This window comes from Stegastes partitus, unplaced genomic scaffold (assembly GCF_000690725.1).
Source record: "Stegastes partitus isolate 25-593 unplaced genomic scaffold, Stegastes_partitus-1.0.2 Scaffold2102, whole genome shotgun sequence".
NCBI classification, from domain to species: Eukaryota; Metazoa; Chordata; class Actinopteri; family Pomacentridae; genus Stegastes; species Stegastes partitus.
Genome location: NW_007579833.1, coordinates 25301 through 42883, shown reverse-complemented (window position 1 = coordinate 42883; position 17583 = coordinate 25301). Strand labels below are relative to the sequence as shown.

The 17583-nt window shown below is 41.4% G+C and overlaps 1 protein-coding gene across 1 annotated transcript in view; it reads right to left on the bottom strand.

Annotated features, from left to right (window-relative positions):
• atp1a2a (ATPase Na+/K+ transporting subunit alpha 2a) overlaps nucleotides 1-12805 on the bottom strand; it is a 54485-nt gene extending 41680 nt beyond the window's left edge. Inside the window, exons 1-8 of the mRNA XM_008303949.1 lie at nucleotides 12723-12805; nucleotides 11769-11843; nucleotides 10438-10497; nucleotides 9458-9661; nucleotides 6039-6152; nucleotides 5430-5564; nucleotides 2937-3054; nucleotides 256-524 (exon numbers count right to left, since the gene is read on the bottom strand). Coding sequence (XP_008302171.1) covers nucleotides 256-524; nucleotides 2937-3054; nucleotides 5430-5564; nucleotides 6039-6152; nucleotides 9458-9661; nucleotides 10438-10497; nucleotides 11769-11843; nucleotides 12723-12734 — 987 coding nt within the window. The 5' untranslated portion in view covers nucleotides 12735-12805. The remainder of the gene's footprint in view (nucleotides 1-255; nucleotides 525-2936; nucleotides 3055-5429; nucleotides 5565-6038; nucleotides 6153-9457; nucleotides 9662-10437; nucleotides 10498-11768; nucleotides 11844-12722) is intronic.
• Between the last annotated feature and the right edge of the window lie 4778 nt (nucleotides 12806-17583).

Sequence of the window (17583 nt, the reverse complement as noted above, 5' to 3'; positions counted from 1 at the left end):
GTAAATAAAATTGTCAGAATTACCATTTTAAATACTCTTTATCCTTTTTGTATGTTTATCTGCTGCAGCCAATTTAGGATTTTCCTCACATGCCTCTGTTTACCTCCCATTTCCAGAGAAATATCATGACCTGCCTCTGCTACATGGGGATGTAGTTTATTGTAACCTGAAGTGCACATTGTCATGTTGCAGCACAAACAGGAACAGGCCTGTGCAGAGATATGAAAGCGACAGACGCCCACACACACTACTCACAGTGACAGTAGCCAGCAGCCCCTCAGGCACGTTGGCTACGATGATGCCAATGAGAAATATGACGGCCTCCAGCCAGGTGTAGCCCAGGATGAGAGACAGGACGAAGAAGCTCACGCCGAGGAAAACAGCCACGCCGGTGATGATATGGATGAAATGTTCAATCTCGATGTTGATGGGTGTCCGACGGACCTCCAGCTCAGATGCCAGAGTGGCGATGCGACCCATCACGGTTCGGTCGCCGGTAGCGATCACGATGCCGTGGGCCGTACCTGGAGGGAGGAAATGTTCACCGTTAGCATCATTTTAACCTCCAAATTAACCCCCTAAATCCTGTTTCTTGAGTGTTTTACTCACTCATTTCCCCCTAATGGCTTCACGGTTGCACAGAGGAGCTCTGAATGTTTTATTTTCTGCAGAATCTGATCAAGTCAAACGGTTCATTTTTGGCCATTTTTTTCCCCAATGGTCTTCAAACTAAGCATCTGTTATGTCCCATTTAGTCGGGAAACATTCTCAAATCAAAGCTCACAACTGAGATATTCAATCAAAATGACTTTATTCTACGTGTCTCGTTAAAAATTTGTCCAAAATAAGTTGCTTGTGCGAATCAGACTCTGTAAAAAATCCCAAATAATGTTCTTTTAGGGATTCAGCTACAAATCAGCTCCAACAGTCGTGTGACAAAAATGCTGAGACTTTTCTGCTGAAACTGCGTTAACACATAGTAGATATGAACAGGCATGCAAACCAATTAAAGATGTGACCAGTGAAACATTTATTACATGTAGAGTCACTGTTTTGTGTTGGTAACACCTGTAGGCACTTGGAAAATGTTGAACTTTACCATCACATTTTTATCATGTATGGAATTATAAATTGGTTTTGAGTTCTCTCTATATCTAGTCATGGTTATGATGTTACCACAGAAGTCAAGGACTTTATATTGAAGTACAAAAAAAAAAAGAGCCTTATAAATTGCTTGGAATTCAAAGTGTTAAAGGAGGAACGCTTGGATGATTCATCACCTCAATAGCTGCTCTATAGAACGTGTCACTGGAGTTAGTCAAATAGGCATCAGGGTTCTTCAGATGACGCCTGTTCTCTTTTTGCAGACAGCTCTTTAAACACCATGTCATGAGATTACAGGTCACAAGCTGTGAGCTACAGCTTTCAGTCGGGCGATCTGTTTTCTCTGAGCGATGCATAAAAGGACGAATGATTGTTAACAGTGCGGAAAACACTGCAGAAGCTGAGTGCTGCATTTTGTAAACAGGATGGAGGCTTGATGGGGAGATGATGGCGAGATACAGAGCAGTGATAGATGACGGTGAATTACAGGTGCTGGCCAGTGACTGATGGTTGTAGCGACTGAGCAGATGCTGGACTGAGATCTTGCTATCAGAAGTGTCTAAAAATGACTACTTTATTAGTTGAAATGAATTCCAATGGAGACTGTGGATTATCCAGAACATCCATGACTTTGTTTCTGCTGCTGTGATCAGCTGAGCTTCATTCCCATCTGCTGGCCGACTAAAAATAGCTTCAACATATATTTTCACTCCTGATGACAGTTTGAAAATAAACCAGCGCACACATTTCTGAAAGGATTTATATTACATATTCTCATAATTCCCACCGGAAAGAAATTCAAAAATGTAATGAGTAACAGCTCCACAACTGCAAAACCTTGGCCTCTGTTAATTAGTGTATATATATAAAATATAAGCGTCACTTTATCCTCATCACCAAGTCGGACACCAAACTGAAAAACTCCAGTGAACAAAACGGACATTTTTACATCTGCCAAATCAAAACCATAAATTAGAGAGTAAAACAGCCATACAACAATGAATCCAATGCTTGTTAGCCTTCTCTCGAAATTCTCAAATTTGATGCAATAAAAATTAAACATAGCAGCGCTTCAATCATTTTAATCATGGTAGGTGGCCTCTTTATTGAATGTGCCACGCACTGGACCACGTTCAAGGACTTTTAAGGTGGAAAAGGTTCAAAGACTGGATGCAACCCAATTATAAACCTCAGCTTTTAGGTCAACTCGAAAAAAAATCCTAAAAGTGCTGCAAAAAAAATAAATGGGGCAACTGTGGTTAAGCCACATACCACATGGACATAAATACCCCCAAGCAGTGAGTCTCCGGTGTGACTCCCTACTCTCTCTCTGCCCTTTCTCCACTGTAACTATCAAATTATTGCAAAAATGCCAAAAAAAATAATCTGAAAAAAGCTCATTTTAACGTCTATACCACCTTGGCAGCTTCGTCCGTGGATAAAGATGTGTTTATAATGAATGTAATCTAATTTCAAGATGAACTGCCATTAAAATTTAGATGTAGATGCTGATGAAGTGGTAGATTCTCACATGAAAAACTAATTGAAATGCCTGCTGCACCACTTTTTGATGACTGACAGCAGCTGACCAGCTGAAATTCCCAGCGGTTCGGTCTTAAATGGGAACACTCATTATTAATCCTCACACATTCATCATTGAGTAACTGCACACTGTGTTGTAGGACGGCGGGACAGAAGGTCTTACGTGTTGCGCACTGAAACACCATTCATGGTTGGCTGGCAAAGCAAAGCGATGTTGTTCTGCAGATGGCTTACAGAGAGACATTTAGAGGCGATAAGAGACAATCTCGGGCCAGATGTGGCCTACTGACCCTCGACACAGTTGGTGGAAAAGAAACAGATGTTGCGAGTCTCCAGAGGATTGTCGTGGGTGAACTCTGGGGAGCGAGTCTGAGGCTCCGATTCTCCAGTCAGAGAGGAGTTGTCCACCTTCGCAGGGGAGAGAGAGAGAAACCGAGAGAGAAGAGTTTAATCCACTGAGACCGAGGGACAGAAGCAGGAGAGAGTGAAGAGGCGAGACTGACAGAGTGGAAAGGCAAGAAGCAGCAACAAGTGTAGCCATAAAACACTCATGTCACGTCAAAACTGAGGTCTGGTTTGAGTAATTTTCTCATGTTTCCTTATAGAAACACAAATCCGTACCACAAATCAAACACAAAATCCAGCATGAAAAACTCATGAATGGCCTGAAAATGTAAAGAAATGTCTTCCTACAGCAGCAGTAAGCAGACAGAAATTAATCAGAACTAAAGACTGAAACTAGTGGTAGAAAATGTGTGTAACAAAATGTCCTTCCACCTGCTCATCAGTATGAGCAGAATCATGCTTGAACAATCCAATTCAGCTGCAAATCGAGAGCAGACAACCAGCCACTCAGAAATCTTGGTTGAAGGTGAATGTGTGGCGGCGGCAAAACATATTCATGTTAGACAAATGAAAGTATGTAAATATAGTCATAAGGCTTTATGAGATATGCTCCTCAAACAACACTTGTGTATGTAAAACTAAATGTTGTTTGTTGGCAGCAGAAAAGAGCTGAAATAATAAGAACACCATTCAGGAAACCGTCCTTTCAAGAGAAATGTTTCCCACAGAAACTGGAAAAAGTGAAGCCTTTAATATATGTATGTTAAGAGAAAATTCAACATATTTATTTAACATCAAATAGGTGGAAGTGAGACATTACCTCATGTCAGTTTTATTTGACCTATGACTGGTCGGTTGGTGCAACACTTGGATCCAGACTGAAATATTTCAACAGCTGGAGTGATTTACAGGAAATGTTTGATTCAAAGTGAAATGTTTTGAAGGCTGCTTGACAGATTTTGTCAAATCAGTTTGTAATAACTTTGGTGTGCCCTTAACTCTTCATCAGGATAAATTTATTAACCAATCCTTAGGTTTCCAACTAAATGTAGTCGTGACTTGATAATCCAACACTAAATGTAAAACCATCTTTTATGGAGGTCGAGATACAAGGAGGGCTCGATGCTTGAAGGGTAATGTTTATATTTGTTATAATAAACTATCTACGTATATGATATTGTGATGATTTACGTCCATGACAGTGCACGGTGTGGTCTGTGACTTCTTGAACGCTGGTAAAAACTTGGTAGATGCAGTTTTTACACATGATGTCTGGCGTGTAACAGCATCGAAGCAGTTTGTTTCTCTGATTGATCAGCCCGATACAACCGCAGTATGTATGGGTTCATAGAATTGTTCAGGTGTCAAAACATGTTTAATACTTCAGAGACCTTCACAGCACCAAACCCATCCTTCCTGTGCTCCACACATGTAGAGCAGTTGACTAACAAAGTGATGCAAACCGACTTAATTAGTTGTGCAAACTCCCTCAATGAGCGGGACTAGTGTATTATTAGAACACTACTCATCGCTGGGTTTTACGCCTAATTGACCGGTGCGCTTGTGCACAGGCCCATCGGTTGACATCAAAGGTAAGTAAATCTGTGGGATTGTTCAGTCAGATAATACGCCGTCATCCGTATTTGTGACATAAAATGTCATGTCGGAGTCAGAATCCAAGGCTGTTGGTATGTTGAGGCTGTTTTTAATAGGTTTTGTTCGGTTTTCCTAAAAACCTGTCGGATAGCAAGGTTTAGGATTGTTAAGGGTCAGAATGTCAAGTCACGACTGTATCTACAAAACTAAAGACACTTGCATTGGCTTCACTTACTAACATGCTGTCTTAAGATGCTAATAATAAGAAAGAACAAAAGAAAGAAACTAGCTTAGTAACTAACTAACTAAATAACTCACTACTAAAATGTTAAATATGCTGAAGAATGAAAGAAAGAAACTAATTAAATAATAAATTAAATGCTAACGACGCTAAGTATAAGAAAAGAAGTAAGAAAGAAACTGCGTAGTTAACTAAATGCTAAATATGCTAAATGTAAGAAACAATAAGAAAAAAATGTTACCAAAATGCTAGATATGTCAAAAGTGAAAGAAAGAAACAAAAAAAATAACTGACTTGATGGCAATTAGGCAAAGAAAGAAACTTACACGACTAAAATGCCAAATATGCTGAAAAATGAGAAAAAGCAAGAAAGAAATTACAGTAAGATCGTAAAGGTGTAAATGCTAAAAATAAAATAAGATATAAAAAAAACAGGCAAGTGAGTAAGACAGCAAGGCCTAAATGCCAAATACAAAAATGAGAAGAACGTAAGGAAGAAAGAAGGAACAGTACGATAGCATCATCCCAGTCAGCTGAGCTACTGTAATCCCGCTGAGACCTCCAGGCCTCCCCGGGCTCGGCCGAGCACCTCCTCTCCTACCTTGCATCCGCTGGCGGAGATCACTCGAAGGTCAGCTGGGATGCGGTCTCCCCCTTTGATCTCCACCAGATCTCCCTGCACCACAAGCTCTGCATTGATCTGCATCTTCTCCCCCTCCCGGATCACCATGGCTTGCTGGCATGGAGAGAAAAGGCAGAGAGACATGAGAAGGGGGAGGCAGTGTGAGGAAGAGGGAGAGAGAGAGAGAGAGAGAGTTTGGGAACAGAGAGAGGATTTAGTCAGATGAGGAGAGAGTAGAGAGATGTAAAAAAAAAAAAAAAAGAAGAAGAGGAGCCAGAGGGTGTAGAGGTACGTGAATGGCAGCGATAGAGGAAAAAGGAAGGAGAGAGAGAAAAGACAGGTAAGGAAAGAGGCACGAGAGCCTAAATAGATTAAAGAATTAGGCAATCGAAGTGCTAGAGGTGGATAACGCGAGGGGAGTTTTTATGCAAACACGCTCACAATCCAAAGTTGGCTCAAACATTTATTCTTCCTTTGTGCAAGCTTATTAGGTTTCCACTCAAGTGAGTGTGTAAGCCCTACTTGAGGGATGGCTTATTGATTCAGAAAGCTCTGGGACTACACCAAACACCAAATGCATCAACTTACCTGTGGCACCATTTTTTTGAAGGAGTCCATGATTCGAGAGCTCTTGGCTTCTTGGAAGTAGGAGAAGCAGCCGGTGATGATCACCACAGCTGAAAGCACCACGCCCAGATAGAGCTGCAAAACGGGAGCAAAGCCGAGCCACGGGGGCAGCCGGCGTCATTATCGACTTAGGATGGGTTCATGTATTGTAAGGCGCGTTTAAGCGTAGGAAATGGGGATTTAGTGACTTCAAGCTGGTTTTAAAACAGTGCAGGAAAAGGGTTAAAAGCAAAAAAAAAAAAAGAAAAAAGCTCAGGGAAGCTCTTGGTTTGAGCAGGAGATTTAAAAAGAAAAGGCCAACCAAGAGCTGAATTCTCGTGTACTATTCTTGTCATCTTGGACGGTTCGTTGAATGTTAGTCCAAGTGAGCATCTGTCTCCCAGACCCAGAAAACCGAGAGCTGAGACTCTGATCTGTGAGGCCACCGAGAGACTCCTGCTGAACCGCTGCCTGGCTTTGCTGCTGGTTATGTGAAAGCATAGAATTCATTTTATTTCATTTTCAGCGTCTATTTTCAGTTCTGCAGTGGAAAAAAAAAAAAAAAAAAAAAAAAAGACTGTTATGAGTTCAGCTCTCACTGATGCAAACAAGACAGCCAGGCACTTTGGATGAAAGCATCTGCCAGCTGGTGTGCTGTATGTTTTGGACTCCTGGAAAATAGAATTCCTAAATCCTGAAAAGTTTGCTTTTTTGGAAGGTGCTGCTTTCATTTGACAGCAACAACAGAGCGCCTTCCTCTTTTACACTTGAATGAGTGTTTTTTTTTTTTTTTAAACTGTACCTGTGCAAAATCTTCTAAACCAGGAAATACATCTGTACCCTCAGAAAATCACTTGTCAGTGTTTACAGCATTTGCCTCCAATTCAGTGCTCAGTTTGCTGCCTTTTTTTTTTTGCCTCTTTTCGCTTCAGACAACAGTTATTCTTGTTTGGCAGCTGCACAGAATTACAGGAGCGACATCTGTCCAGGCAGGTGACACATCTAAATCTACAAAAGCTTCTAACAGGTCAAGGGAATAAAATAAACGCCTCGTGTTCAGATTGCAAATTTGAAAAAGGCAACAAATTGTGTAATTTCCGCAGCTCTCCCAGTGCTAAATGTAATCTTTTGCTTCGAACAAACGCATTAAAATAATGAAAATTAAGTTTTTATCTGACAAAGACAGTGCGCGACGTGCTCTCAGGGCGGATTTTCATCTTAAATAACTGCCTGTACATACTGCAAAGGCTCAAAGTGCCGAAGCTGCAGGCAGTCTGGGCTTTGAAGTAGCTCAGCAGAGCATCCAGCTGTACATACTCAGTATTGAATGAGGAGATTAAATCGCGGGGAGATTAAAGTTATCACGCGTGCGCACGTGCGTGTGTCTATCTACTGTACGTTACTGTATATTATGTAAGGCTTTAATGCTGACTGGAGTTTGAAGAGAGCGCGGCGGTGATTGCATAATGAGTCAGAGCCATAATGTGCAGCATGGGTGGCGCTTGGCTGCGTTTGCACAGTGGTTGGTCTGCGTATTTATCCGTGCTGAAGCCAGGACTGGTGCCAGTGTCAGCGGTTGTCTTTACGTCACGCTCTCTAACTGAGGGGAAGGATTCTGTGTCAGTGTGTGCTTTCAGAGGACCAAAAAAAAAAGTAAAGTTTAAATGTGTTTTATGCCTTTGAATTTGAGTTTTTCTTCTATTCTGTTCACCGCTTCTTTATTTATTCCATTTTCCCGTCTGTGGATTCTGTCTCTGTGCTGTTTAATGTGACCGGGTGTGCTGTTATTTCAGCCAGGACTCTCAGAAAAAGAGGTTAACATCTCAAGAGGCTGTGCTTGTTAAGTAAAGGTCATATAAAAATACCCCCGCAAGAAAGAAAAAAAAAGGACACATAAAGAAAATCCAACCAAAATTAAGTGTTTTGACACTTCTGGTCCCTGACCGAAGGTTAAGGTTTGGTTCAGGGTAGAACATGAAGTGCGTCGTCGTATTTGTACATTTATATGCTGCTCGCTTTGCGGTATGTGATTACTTTAGTTTAGATTCTCTGTGGGATTACAGTACATTACAGCTTATCAGCAGATGGAACGATCAAACTGAAGCATAATATGACAAATTCTGTTGATTACATGCAAATTATAACAGAAAAAAGTCAGTAATTTAAGCTCTGTTGACTTTCTCTCCTTTCACTATATATATTAGTATGCATAAGTAAGTGCACAGTATACGATAACGGTGATGCAAAACTATTTGAGTATTGTTATGAACAGCAATTTGATTAATATCATGGTTTTAATCAATACAAATCCATCGGCAACGGCCCCTCTGGTTTTGCATGTGTGACGAGCTGCCTCTGATGTAATCTTGAACACTGCACTGCGTTCAAACACTGATTTGACCTTTTTATATGTGATTTTTTGCATAAATTTACCAAATTGCAAAGTCAATATTGATGTGGGACGATGCTGCAACAACCAGAGACAGAAACAACTCATTTTTACTGGACCTGAAAGACGGTTTAACGTGAACGTGTACGTATAAGAGCTGCATACGGGTAAAAATGAAATGCGTCTTGTCCCAAAGTGTTTTGACGCCTCTGGTGCCTGGTTGAGGTTTATTTCAGGGTAGAACATGCAGCGCATCTTTTAAATGCTGTGAGTTTTGCAGCATTTTAATATTTGAATTCAGATTCTCAGTGGAATTATGCTATTGTCTAATCAGCAGATGGCCCGATCAAACTGACATGTAATCTGACGCATCGTAATTTAAGATCTATTGATTTAAACGCATGGACATAAGCACAGAGTTAAAGACAACTGTGATGCAAAACTATTTGAATATTATCATATACAGCAAGGAAGACTATCTTTTAATTTCCTACCGGTGTTCCCTCAGGAGAATATTGTTATTAGCAGGTGCTACTACATTTGAGTCGATAACATCAAGGTGCAGATACATATCAGCCATCAACGGCCGCTCTGGAGCTACAAAAAAATTGGTTTAGCACATGTAAAGAGCTTCCTCTGATGAAAAAAAGGCTATTCTGCATTCAGACATTCATTTCATATGTGATTTTTGCATACATTTACCAAACTGTATGTAATTATTGATGTCAAGACAACCAGATATAGAAGATTATTTTATTTTTTTAAATCAGATCTGGAAGATTATTTTGTGTGAACATTGGAAATAGAGTTCGGCAAACGTTGTGTGTCTGAACAAGGTGTCTGATGGATGTATGTACGGGAGCTGCTTGTCCCTGCATGCTGTGTGTCAGTGTGTGTCTATTGTGTTTAGGCTGTAACTGCCTTCATGCATCTCCCACCACAAGAGCGCGTGATTATTATGTGAAGTGCGTTCTTCTACTCAGGCGTGCATGTTTTACAAGTGGTTTCTCACGTTGTCATTGGGTGGCTCGTCCTCAGTGGCCACCTGGATGCTGTAGGCCAGGAAACAGAGGATGGCACCGATCCAGAGCAGGACAGAGAAGCCGCCGAACAGCTGACGGCAGAACTTGACCCACTCCGGGGTTGTGGGAGGAGGAGTCAGAGCGTTTGGACCGTCCCTGGCCAGAACCTCCACGGCTCTGGCGTTGGTCATGCCCTGGGGAAGAGCAATTTTTAGGAGTGAATGTCTTTTCTGCCTGTGTGGGGAATCTTATTACAACACAACGGCCCAATTTTCACCGTGGCTTAAAAAGCAATTTTACTGCTACAGTTGCAGAACATCAAGTATTCCAGCCTGGCCTATTTAACACCACAAGTGTAATAAACTGGGTGACTCCTCTTGTCTAAGGTTCCCCGCTTTAAAATTGTTGGATGTAATTTTATTGAACGTATTTTTTCCTCCCTGATTTTCTGCCTGGCAGTGTCAAGGTCTGATTTACAGAAAATCTATGTAAATACCTGAAATACTATCATTTCATTCTAGTGGATAGCCACACAAATTGACTCTCTTGTGAGCCTTTGCAAATGTTTGACATTTTTATAGCTTGTACTATTTCTTGTGCTCCATGGTTTCTATTTTTTTTCATCTTAAAAAGATAAGACAAAGTTAAGGTATGCAGCAAATGTGGTTACAGCTAAAAGGCTGGTGTGATGTCTTTGTCGGTGCCAGTGTGTTGTAGGAACGTTTTTTTTGCCACCGTCGTGTGTAAGTTTGTTTGTGTGTGCAAGGGATTAAAGATGAATCAGACTCAAGGTGAGCTGGGGACGCTGCGGCGAGTCTAAGTTGACCAAAGTAATGCTTGGTCTCGGTTTGGATGCTGCTTTCTAGTAAAAAGGGAAGAAGAGATTATATCTCTATTTGGGATATTACAGCTCCTCTTTCTTGTGTGTTTGTGTGCATGTGTAAATAAAGGTTTGTGTGTTTGCTGTTACCCGTGTGAGGTCCACTCCATAGCGTTTTCCCAGGTCATCGAGAGCTATTTTGTGGTCATCCTGCAAAGATAAAAATGTGTTATTTATGCCAATGACTGAGAATTTATGTGAGAAGTTGCACATGTTATCCTAAAGCAACACAGTTGATCTGAAGCTTTACGTGTGGTTGCTGTTGCAAAGTGACCAGGGCGAGGGTCAAGACCACCATGAGGGCACAGCACCGACGCATTATAGCCCATCTTCTTGAAAAATACTTCATCTATCTAACAGGGATCTGGTGGATTTATATGCAGGATATGATTCATCCCTCATGACGAAAGAGGTCAAAGAGTGACTAAAAATGTGAGCCAACAGGACATGCTGCAAACCCATTCTGAAACACTATAGGAACACTGTATGTTGTGTTTGCGGGTCCGTTCTCTCCTTCACTGGTTCTATATTTCCACTATTCCTGTGCAAATGCTGAGACATTTTCACTGGAGGTGGTAACAAAAGTTTTAGCTGTCAGGATGGTGTCACCAGCTGAAGGGCTGCTTTCTTCGCTCGACAGTGAGACAGCGAGGAATCCATCAGTTTCTTCTTCGCCAACAGCAGCAGCCTCAGTTGGCTGCAAGTGATTTGGATGGCAATCAGCGACACACCCCGGCTTTCGCAAAACAGTTAGGTAGTTAGGTTTTATTTATACGGCCTTACACCCGGTATTGATCAGCCATTGTCTGATGGAGCTTTAAAGGATTTCTCTTGAGGAAAAAAAATGTAGAAAATCACTAAGTGAAGAAGGATATGAGGCAGACTGATAAAAGCAACAAAATCTAACGCTTAATCACAAAACTTCTAAGTGTTGACGGTATCAAAGGGACTCTTTTCCTTTAATCAGTCACAGGCCGACTTGATAATTGACAAGAGCTACTTCATCAGAGATAGCGCGCAGCAGCGAAACTTAGCCCAGTTTTCATGGACATTGCTCGGCTGCGTTTTGACAGCACCTCAAAGCGCTACAGCTCGAGCACAAGACAAAAACTCTGCACTACACTGCTGGTGGCCCACAAATTATTCAGGATCTTTTCTGAGTACAAAGACGAGCAGCCAGAGGGTGGTTGAACAGATAGGAGATGACAGGCTGGCAGCGAACCCCGTCTGCAAGTGACTACGCTAAACAGGTTTGGATTGCCATTTTGTTTACGGGCCACTGTTTTCATTTACAGCCTTGTTAAATAACCTAGTGTCTTTGGCGTAACGCTATTTGGGGATCATTTGAGAGCAGCAGCGATGGAATCAATCACGGCACAGAGTGAGTGTGGGTTGCAGCAGTGACAGCTTGTTTTTCTTACCAAGGCCACCTCCTTCTTCAGCTCATCCAAATCCCTGTCCTTCTTCTTTCTCTTCCCGCCATTCTCGGCACCGAACTGTTGGGGAAAAAGACAGAGAGCGATTACTGTACCTCACCAAGAATGAGCTGGAAAAGTCACACGCTTGGTTGCCATATTGTGCATTTTCCATTTACATTCATATTACAAGCATCAGTGTGAGCACAATGGACTTTGTGTACGCTGGTTCATTTCAATCTCCTGCCACTGTTGGCAAATTTGTATTTTTTATTTTTTTTCTCCACATAGCGCCACTTCCTTATTTGTGAGAGCGGGAAGCGGCTGTGTGTCATGAACAGTTGGGAGAACGGTGCATCATGGAAATCATCTGCCGCTGTCAGTCTCCCCCCTTAGCAGCACGTGTGCATGTCAGTGAAGGGGGGGAGGAATGAAGGGGGGAGGAACGAAGGGGGGAGAGCGAGTGACACGGTGGAAAAAAAAAAAAAGTAATCAAAAAACAGCCAAAGAGAGGCGGGGGGGTGCCGGAAATGTGTCTGGCATAGCAATTTTCCCCCACTGTGTGTGAGGAAGATTACCACGCTGTCCTCCCCATAAAGCTAAATTGAATGGGCCTGATGGAGAGAATAAAAACAAAATTACGTAATTGCCCAAATAAACAGCAAAGCGAGGAGGGAAGCCATCATCCTGACACGTTACTGTCTCTTTTTTTTTCTGTTTTAAAAAAAAAAAAAGGCAGATATCAATTCCTGAAAGCTCCTCCATGATGCATGTCCACACCATATGCTGCTACTGTACAAACGCCCAGAGTAAGAAACAGAGTTATGCTCATTCATGCAGCTCAGGAAACAAAAGATAAGCCTCTGTGTGATAAAATTCATGGAGACACACTGAATAGCTTCTGTCTGAGTTGTGTAGTTTCTTTTTTTGTTAAATAAAAATAAAAAGAAGAGCACTCACCCCTCTGCCCATGCTGGAAGTCCAGACGTCGGCAGGTTATGATGTGAAGGACGGAGCTCAGGGGGCCACAGCTGAGACCTCCCGCCCCCACGTGGGGAAGACACTGGTGGCTTTTTTTGGGCTTGGCACCCCCGCAACCAAACGTCCCCCTTCCTGTGAGGGTAACCTGAGCCACACATTCCACCACCAACAACCCTCTCCCAGGGTATTTGTTCACACACACCCCCACCACCACCACCGCCGCATACTCTGTACCTGCACCTGCTTAACATGCCCACCACCCCCCCGTCACACATGGTCCCCGAGAGAACAACAGCCCATCAATCAGCGCTGTCAACGCTACAAACGCAGCCCTGCTCCCTACACAACATACAGTATTTATAACTAACGTGATAATGAATGACTGATATTGAGCCCTCAGGATTTATAAGCTCTGCATTCTTTGCAAACAAACACCCTGATATACTGCATGTGTGAGGCGCCAACACAACTTATATTCTGTGTTTTGAAGAGACCGGTAGCCAACGCGGCGCTGTAATTAGTTAAAAGCCAAACATATTTAGAACATAAGGCAGGTCATGACCACTGCGCCCACACAACAGATGCAGCCAATGATCCTGTGTCAAGTAAGAACCAAATGTCTGCTCACTAGTTGCCAATTACTTTTAGAGTTGATTATACGCTCGGGTTCCTTCTACACAGCAATGCTTCTAATCCTATATGAGCTGCATTACTCTGGTGTAGCTATAAGCTCCTGTAGTGAGCTTTCTTCTCAGTAAAAGTCTTTTTTTTTAATGGATATGTTAGCGTGTTTGTTCGGAGTCCAGCACATGACCTAAATAACGTGAACGCCTCTTATTAGAGCGTCTTATCTTACAAAGAGATAATGTCAGCGCTGTGGGTCAATTCATAAAAGAAACTAATGCTGTAAAGTGCTCCTGCCTCCAAAGAAAGACTCTGTAAGTTTTAAAAGAAGAAATAACACAATGCTGCACTTGATATGATTAGTCATTTAGTGAGTTGAAAGGAAATTGTTTTCCAGTTTATGCAATAAATTAAGTCGTTTTCAAGCAAAAAAGGGAAACAACTTCATAGCTCCATGTTCTCAAACATGGAAATTTGCTTCTTTTCTTGTCTTATGAAATAGAAAATCAAACATTTTGGACTTTTGGTCAGAAGAAAATAATGCATAAATAGTCAAGCAAACTAGTAGAAGATAACAAGAAGATTAAAATATGATTTTAAAAAATCATTAGTTGCAAAGAAAATAGCAGAATTCACAAGCGCTGAGTTCTACAGCAAGCATTTTAGGATTTAACAGCTACATTTGACAATTAGGATTAGAGATAATAACAGCGGGGCTGCAGGGTGGAGCTGTTGGTAGCACTGTTGCCTCGCAGCAAGAAGGTCGCCAGTTCGCGTCCTGGTGGAATCTTTCTGCGTGGAGTCTCCATGTTCTCCCCGTGCAGCGTGGGTTCTCTCCGGGTTCTCCAGCTTCCTCCCACACAGTCCAAAAACATGTTGAGGTTAATTGGTGATTGTAAATTGTCCGTAGGTGTGAATGTGAGTGTGCTTGGTTGTCTGTCTCTAAGTGTAGCCCTGTGATAGACTGGTTACCTGTCCAGGTGAACCTGCCTTCACCCTGAGCCAGCTGGGATAGACTCCAGCCCCCCATGACCCTAATGAGGATTAAGCGGTGTGTAGATAATGGATGGATGGATAATAACAGCATTTCAATCAGTCAGAATTACTCAGCGATTTTTTCCCCAGATATTGTTAGAAATTATAATTGAGTGTACTGTATGTCCAAGCAGGTCTTAGTCATTATGGGTTTACATACATTTAATAGATATGCTCAATAGAATGTAAAATATAAGGATGATAATTATTTAGGAGACGGAAAACTCTAATTCTAAACTGTAATGATGATATATGTAAGTGAGAAAAAGTCGTATTTGTTCGTTAGATCTTGTGTCTGATGAAACGGATGATGTGAAATCTGAACAAAAGCTTTGATACGGATCTTCTGTCTGCTGGCTTCAACAGTCAGATCACGAGATGTATGGAAAACGATGAGGTCTGAATGTAAACAACGGCCTCACACACATGATGGTCAAGGGGATCGCCGACTTTGTTCCATTTCTCGTTTTCTAAAATGTGTCAGAATAATTTAGCATGAGAGCACTCTGTGGTCATCAGATTAAAAATTTAGTGCAATATCTGTAGCGAATCGTAAAAACAACTCAATTTGGACCAGTCAAACGATCAGCTACAGATATTTGAAACGCCGTGACGTCTGGTCTGCATGTGGTGCATGATGCTGCTCATGTGAAGCTACCAGCAGATTATTTGAGAGGTGTTATAAGAAGTAATGACGACCACTGTGGTGGATACGATGCTGCAAAAACGCTGTGAAGTACAAAAAGCTTCTCAGCGAGGGGTTCTGTTCCTCACACACTTACGGCTGAAATTTACCAGAATTTCAACCTCAGGCTGCTCTGACGTGGTGGTAAAACATGTCAAGTGTGGTCACAGCTGCAGTGCTTTACTACGTCTTCTCCCTTTAACTGTAGCTTCTGATGTAACTGCAGATATCTGCAGCGTCATTTTGCTGAGTCAAAACTCTAATTCAAGATATCTGTAATTACATTTCGACCGGGCAGAATTAAAGTTTGAGATATCGACATCAATCTGACAAGTTTAGTCTTAATTTAAAATATCTAAAAAAAAAAAAAATACAATGTGGACGTCTTGAAATTGAAGCGAATTAAAGATATCTTGAGCTGGAATAATGACGAGTCAGAATTAAACTGTAAAACTGGAATTAATACTCGTCATAATTCAGCTGCAGATATCTGCAATTCACACTGTGGATATCTGCAGCTGACTGGTAGATATCTGTAATGAAAAACCATCACAGCAATGGTACAAAAGTGATAACATTTATCCTCAGGAGGAAAGTCATTGTAGAAAACTAAAATGCTCTTTTTGACCGGGAAGAACTGAATTACAGATATTTACACAACCAGTCTGACTATTAAACGGTTTGCCATGGACGTCTCTTTGTTCTGCTACATATTTGTATGTCACAGATCAACAGTTCAGCAGTTTTATTGCAAAACCAAAACCATTAACGTACACAAGACAAACCTGGAAAATGAGAAGTGTCTCGTGTCATGCAGAAAGAAGTTTGTACAAAGGCAGGAAACTTACAGTTTGTGGCTTTAGCAGCACTTATGTACAAACTGGACACCCCATAGCCAGGCTAGCAGTCTGCTAAGCTAGGCTAACTAACCGTAGCTCAAGCTTGATATTCCAAACAATTTATAAAGCTGGGGAGACGCTCTGTGCTTTTTATTGACGTTGCATTTTGTGTTAACTCACACGACAAGTTTTATTTGGCTTTTCTGCACAAATAAAAAATAACATTGCATTATATTTGTTAGGTGACAGATTGCTATGTTGACAGATTCTTTTAGTAAAATCACCCATGAGGGCTTTAGAGTTACAATAATATCCAGATATGCTTAGACTTAAGGAACATTATTAATTTTGCATTTGAGGTTTTAGCCTGGAGCCTTTTCCCCTCAAAAGGTCAATCAATACTTTTTTTTCCCCTGTAATTTAAAAAACGAGAATCAGTTATTTTTTTCCGATCTAAAATAAGACATAAGAGAGAAACAGAGGGATGTATATTCAAAATCCCTCCAAGTATGACATGATAAATCTGGTTCAATAACTACTTCCTCACATCTGACCTGTAGTGATATTTATACAGCTTTAAATGCCAAAACACGAGGCTCTTACGAGGTATCTGAGATGACTCACAAGAGATCAGCCCAGTGTTTGCTCTTTTGCTTATGCTATCGCAGAAATTCCTTTTAAAATCCTGTCATTTTACAGGATGAAGTAGGTACACAGCACAGGTAATAACACATCTGTAGAAATTGCATAACATGCTGGGTTGTCAATTGGAAATGCAAACTCGACTGCCTCCGTTGTCGATTACGGTTTTTGCGGGTCATCGCTGTCCATCAAGAGTCTCCTGGTGCTGATCATCCGTTTCCAAGAAGACAGCTGAATCCTCTGTGATTTGGAAAAACCGAAAAAAATGTAGGTGCAACTTTGTGCAAGCAAATAAAAAAAAGTAAAACATGAATCTGCAGAAAGTTGGAAAGTTCAGACAATAAGTGCTGTCTGGTCTGCAGTGAAGCTAAGACCAGTTTTAAGCCACAACATGTAGAAAACAACTCCAATAACGCTTAAACAAGCTCCCTACATAATGGATGTTTGGATGGCAGCCATGTGGAAATTGTTGACCAACATTTCTAACTCACTCTAAGTCTAATCGATTGGCTGAGAGAGATCTTGCTTCCCCAAACTCTACTTCAGACAACCGATATGGCAGAAATTCAGTCAGCCAGATTGTAAAAAAACAAGCTTTGGGCAACTAATTTGGGGCAGAAATGCGGCTTAATCTGCACCGTTTAATTCAGGAAGAAAGCATATAGGAGTCTTCCCAACATGCTCCAACAAAAAAATTCACCTTTGCATCTGTTTGTGTTATTTAAGAAATTACAGTTCCATTGGAAAATAGTATTGCATGAAAATATTCCAGCGTGAGCCGGTCAGTCAAGTGCTGCAGCCGAGCAGGTCAGCGTGAATCAGCTTAAGGCTGTGGTTGTACTGTGTCTGAATATGAAGCAGAGCATTTCTGAAAAGGTTATGTATGCTCACTGAACCCCACCTGCACTTTAAGTCAGAAAAAATTAAGCCTTTATGAAAATTACACCTCATTTTGTCACCCTGTAAAATGTGAAAAGGTTGTAAATGGTTGCCGAGCGTTTATTTCCAGTTCATC